At 53.5% G+C, this 5,416-nt stretch overlaps 1 protein-coding gene across 1 annotated transcript; it reads left to right on the top strand.

Moving 5' to 3' along the window:
• Positions 1-733: 733 nt before the first annotated feature.
• GNI_169710 (putative transmembrane protein) lies at positions 734-3,508 on the top strand (the record flags this gene model as incomplete). The annotated part of the gene is made up of 1 exon (XM_011134968.1): positions 734-3,508. The coding sequence occupies one exon, from the start codon at positions 734-736 to the stop codon at positions 3,506-3,508; it is 2,775 nt and encodes a 924-aa protein (XP_011133270.1).
• Between the last annotated feature and the right edge of the window lie 1,908 nt (positions 3,509-5,416).

Genomic DNA, 5,416 nt, shown 5'->3' with positions numbered 1-5,416 from the left:
TGTCCGCTTATCGCGAGCTTTCACGCCCACTAATGCGCCGTGCGACTCATGTTAGTCCACGCGCATTCCCGGGCGGTTCCTCTTGACTTTTGGTCCACTCCGCGCTCGTCGTGAGCGCGAGTGCCGGGGATGTTTCTACTGCACAGCTGGGGCTTACTTCCTTCCTTCACGTACTCAAAGCTCGGATGGCATCCCGCCAACGACTACGGCCCTGTCTCTTCCGCTTCTACGCCCAGTCATTACGACGCGTACAACCAGCTACCGACTTACTCTGTCGTACCGTCTCACTCTCTTCATGGCTACGTCACCGGCAGACATTGCGGTCCGATAGCCTCGACAGCTACAGTTACTCCGCATTTGACGTCGTCGTCATCTGCGCTTCCGAGAGTCTTCGGCACTCTCTTCGTCATCGGTCGGGCTCCCTACTGGCATGCGGCGGGCTGCACAAGTTCACGCCGGATTCTCTGACCCTCGCAATACTCTCGAGGCCGGTCAGTCCCTCAGGAACACGCTACGCGGCAGCAAGCAGTGGACTTGACCCCACTCACCCCGTCGCAGCCTGGCCTAACACCGACTCATCTCCCAGGGGAGCATTCTTCCAGGGAAGCATTCGGCATCCTTCCCCGGGGGGGCTTTCACGCCATCCAACTCACCAATTTCATCTCAAGAACAGAGACATAACACCACGTAGTTTTAAGCAAAATTTTCCGCCGCCGGAAATAGTTGGTTTGCAATGAGATCAATTCGATGCTGCGAATTCACCAATGCTGGAGGACCGGCTCTCGTCGCGTGGCTGATGGATACTGCGGGGATGCAACCGTCTACTGAAGGGTGTGATGTGAGGCTGCTGACACTAGGTAATCGAACAAGTGGGGCTCGTGTTCAGTTTCTTGTTGCGGCACGTAAGGAGGCCATGAGGAAGTTGATTGAAGCAGGCAACAAGGCTATGGTTCCCATTGACGAAGGAAGTCCATTGAACCAAGATTTCTCCTGGTTGGAAGAATGTTCCAGAATTTTTATGTGCCGTGCTGAAGAAGGTCAGACTGATCCTAGGGGTGAACAACTGGCAATGCAAGAACTCCGAGAGCATCTACAGAGCGTAGACCCGGATAACAAGTTCTGGGAAATTGCGGACCGCATTTCCCGGGATAGTGTGGGTCACACAATGAAAGAATTGGAGACGCTTCAAGCTAATGGTATCGATAACGAGTCACTGGAGATTACTAACTGCAGACCTCTCACCCGGCTGCAGCTAGACGACTTGCGCGGTAGGGTATCCGAAGAGTGGCTGCCGATGTTGGAAGAGCTATCCGGGGGGTTAGAGGCCGAGAGCGGTCGCTTCCGGATCGCGTGTGCCATTAATCGACGTTGCATAGCTGCTACTACAACCGCTCTCGTTGTTGCCGGGGTGGCTGCGTTGGGACTGTACTTTGGGCTTAACTCGCGAAACATAGATTCTAATACTCGGGCATCAACGTTGAATACAACAGGCAATATTATGACCGATAATGTCACAAGCATTATGACCGATAATGTCACAAGCATTATGACCGATAATGTCACAAGCATTATGACCCCCAATACCACCTCGAGCGATTCGAGTCTTTTGGACCTCGTCTCACAGGTCTCTGCGAACGTGAGGAACCTACTCGGGAGCACTACAGCCGCAGATGTCACATCTACTGAGCGGGAAGTCCTTGTGTCGACTCCCTTTGACGTTAGCCAGAAGACTACTACCAGGAACAAATCAGACGGGGCTTGGCAGACGAGCGACGCGGTCACAATCCAGAATACCATCCCGCACCGTCCTAGCCTCGTGGACCTCGTCTCACATGTCACAACGATGACGGTCAAGAGAATTTCCGAGAACACAGTCGTAGATAATGTCACACCTAACATGAGGGACTTTGCGACGGACATCGCTACCCAGATGACGATGGAACTTATACGGGAGTCTACCATGGGCACTGGTGCCAACAAAGTCGTGACCGAAGTCAGCTCGATGAAGCCTCTCAACGTTTCAGAAGAGTTGGACTTACGTAAGTTGACCGAACTTCTTAGCGTGGATCCGACTACTTGGCAAAGTGTGAAAGAAGGAGTGGGCCAATATCCGTGTGGTGGCCTTAGTGGAATAGTGCAATGTAACCCCCCTAGCGGCTGGTATCATTTTGGCGGTGCGTGGAGGTACGACTTTTTCGCGGTGAAGGAAGCGATCAGAAACCTTCTAGAGGGCGGTGAACATTGCGAGGTGGCGTGCGATAGTACAGATGAAAGATCCCACGCCTTGTGGGATAAAACCAGCGAAAATTTAGACGGGATCGTTAGCCGTGGCAATTGGCAGCTGGCGGACTATACATGGGAGCCCTCAGAAGCGAGTGAGTATTTCAAGAAAATGCTTGACCTCCGCTATCCTGTCTATGAGACTTGCATAGGGTCGTGTGTCGATTGTGTTAACGATGCGCGTGTCGCGAGCTGTCACTGCGATTTTGCAAAGCTCCGTTGTACAGCTAAGGCTGGTGAGAACCCCGACCAGGAGATAGAGTCTATAGGTTATAACACCACGCTGATGAGTCTGGTTCGATTCCTAGCTCCGTTCAAGACTAAGGATTTATACAAGGTCATGAACTGCAGGTTTGAATGTCGCAACTTGAGACAGGATATTGCTGCCCTTGCCAAGAAAGGGGTGGACATGCAGATTATCGAGACGGCCCCGGCAAAGCACACCTCTCCACTGAGAGAGACTTTGAGTAGAAGGGAGTTGGCGGTACTTGAGATCGGAGGGTGCGAGAAGTTTCTTGATAACACGGAGATGGGTCACCAGCTACCGCGGGTCGGGGCAGATCCATGTGACGGTCTAGATGGACGGATCGCGTGTAAATACATTACGGGTCCTAAGGGGTGTCTTGAAGCGCTTCCTAGACTCCGTGGTAACAAGTGCTGGACGCATAGCCACACATGTTACCGTTTTGGTCCTCAATGGATGGATGTCTTCGCGGTGCAGGACGCGATAAAAAAATACTATAAGGTTGTTGGAAGCTGTTATGCACAATGCGACCCACCCACGCTCACTAATAATCGTTTGTGGAATGAAGCCGACGCCGTCCTACAGAACGTACCTGGTTATAACAGCTACCATGATTACTACCCTATCACCCTTCGTTCCAAGCCCAAATTCCAACACGCCTTCCCTTCTCTGTATCCAACCGAAAAAAGACAGGTGCTGGACTGCCGCAGTAACAACTGTACAGTGGACGACATGCAAGTCTGTCGCGTAGCCCGCGCTGCATGTAATACCACTAGCACACACGACGGCACCTCTGGGGTAGCTGAATCCATTAAGTTCAACGCCCGCCTCCAAGACGCGTTTAGGACGCTATCTATACCCACCGCTAATGCCAAAATCAAGGCCATTAAAAACACTCAATGCACTGCCGAATGCTACGGTGAACTGTGGCCAAACCCGGATCAGTGGCCGCTTCAAAATGTGAAGGACATGACGGAGAAGTAGATTCCCCTTTTTTCCCCACGACCAGCGCTCCGTAAACACAGGTAGGTGGACCACGCGGCCGAGCACCAGGAGCACCAACCACCGAGACGCAACAATGTTGCGCGGCTGTTCCAGAGCTATTAGCCTGCACTGCCCCTTGCCTTGGATCTCGGTGACCGCATAGGGTAGCAACCAGCTGGTCTGACCCTACCACGGTTTTGCCACACCTCTCGCGGCTTACGTCGCAGAAATCTCTGTCGATCGTCGTGTTATATGTACTTGCGGGCTAGCAACAGCGTGAAGTGCATGACAGGTCATCAGCACGCCTACATAGCCGCTGTCAAAAAGTCGATTTTCTTCCACGAGAGCACTCGCGTCCGCGGCTCTGACTGATTCATAATACATGCCGTATTCGGCCACTGAGGGGATCACTCACACCGTGCACACTCTCAGGGCGTGCGCACACACTTTTATGTTTGATGGAGATGTTTCATCAAACAGGCCATCGTCATAAATCGATTTAAAAAAATGCTTTGAAACTTTTCCGACAGAACCAGTGGCGGTTTACAAGTGGTGTTGGGCGTCACCGGTAGAGGGTGGCGATCCGTGAGGCATGTCTCTTGTCAACTTAGGCATGTCTCTTGTCATCTTAGGCATGTCCCTTGTCATCTTAGGCATGGCCGTGTGAGGCATATCTCGGGTGCCGGGATGCGTTGCCAGAGAATTTCCGCTCAGGTTCTCAGGGGTCATATCAACCGTGTGTTCTCCGTTTCCACTCCCAGACATTCTGTTATACGACTATCCAGATGGAACACAGTCTGTGAGGGAATAATGCGACGGGCGGTCGCGTGTCCGTGAAGCAGGTATGTGGGTGCGACCATCCGCTATCGCTCGTCGAGGTGCTCCCGTCTGAGGCTTTCGAGCTTGAACTCCCTCTCCCTGCTGTTGCTCATGTCGTACCCGGCAGCCGTAATCTCTACTCTTTGAAAACCCCGCCCTGGATGCGGCCCAACGAGGCGAGCCGTTTACGTCTTTGCCGTCTTTACGTTCACGCCCCACGGCTCGCCAAGTGAAGGGAGGCAGAAGCTCAGTAAAGATGCGCCACTCCTCGTCTTGAGTGGCACCCTGCCGTTGTCGTTTGCGACTGTGTTCCTTGTCCAACTTCTCTGGACCTCCACGTACTGTTCCGTGAGCCAGCGATGCAGCGGGTCCTTGCTCACCGCGAACCTCCGTACCGGGAGGCGATCCGTACCAACCACCGCAACTATCTCCCCAGTCACCGGTGAGCACTCCCTTCTCGTAGTCACCCCTTCTCAAAATACTCAGGCGTACCCCTGTAAAATTCCAACTCGACCCCCTTGACGATTGCCTTCAACGAAAATCCCGGCTCATTCCCTTGGCCAACGACGGCCCCACAGCGTCGCAGTCCTCAACCAACGGTTTGCCGCTCGTCCATTCGACTGCACAGGTCCGGACCTGTCTCCGTTGATCGTCTGCCTCAATCTCCTCGTTAATGAACTGCACCGCACGCAGGCAGTCACGCCTTGATCGGTCATGTCGTCCGCCCCTACTCAGCTACCGCGTCCCCCTGGGTCCGACCTAACGAGGCGAGCCGCTTAGGAAAAAGTGAATACTTTAGCGGGTCAAGCATTCCGAGTGGACTGTTCTAGACGAACCCAGCCTAGCTATCAATACCGCCTCCGACCGTTCGGCGCCTCTGCTCTCTCCTCTGGTTTGTGAAGCAAGTAAAGGGATGACTCTCGTGGGAGGGACTTGAGCCGAAGGCGACTGCCTTAAGGTCACAAGGGTGGCGGCACGAGATAGTTCGGAACCAACCGCCGAACCAAGCGACGTAATGTGGAAGACTATCGTTCCGCCAACTAAGCCCCGTTACAAAGTGGCCATTCAAACCTCACGGATCTCTGCCGC

The sequence above is a fragment of the Gregarina niphandrodes genome (genome assembly GCF_000223845.1).
Source record: "Gregarina niphandrodes unplaced genomic scaffold scaffold00057, whole genome shotgun sequence".
Lineage (NCBI taxonomy): Eukaryota > Apicomplexa > Conoidasida > Eugregarinorida > Gregarinidae > Gregarina > Gregarina niphandrodes.
The sequence above is the reverse complement of the archived record's forward strand: the minus strand, read 5'-3'. Positions and strand labels throughout refer to the sequence as shown.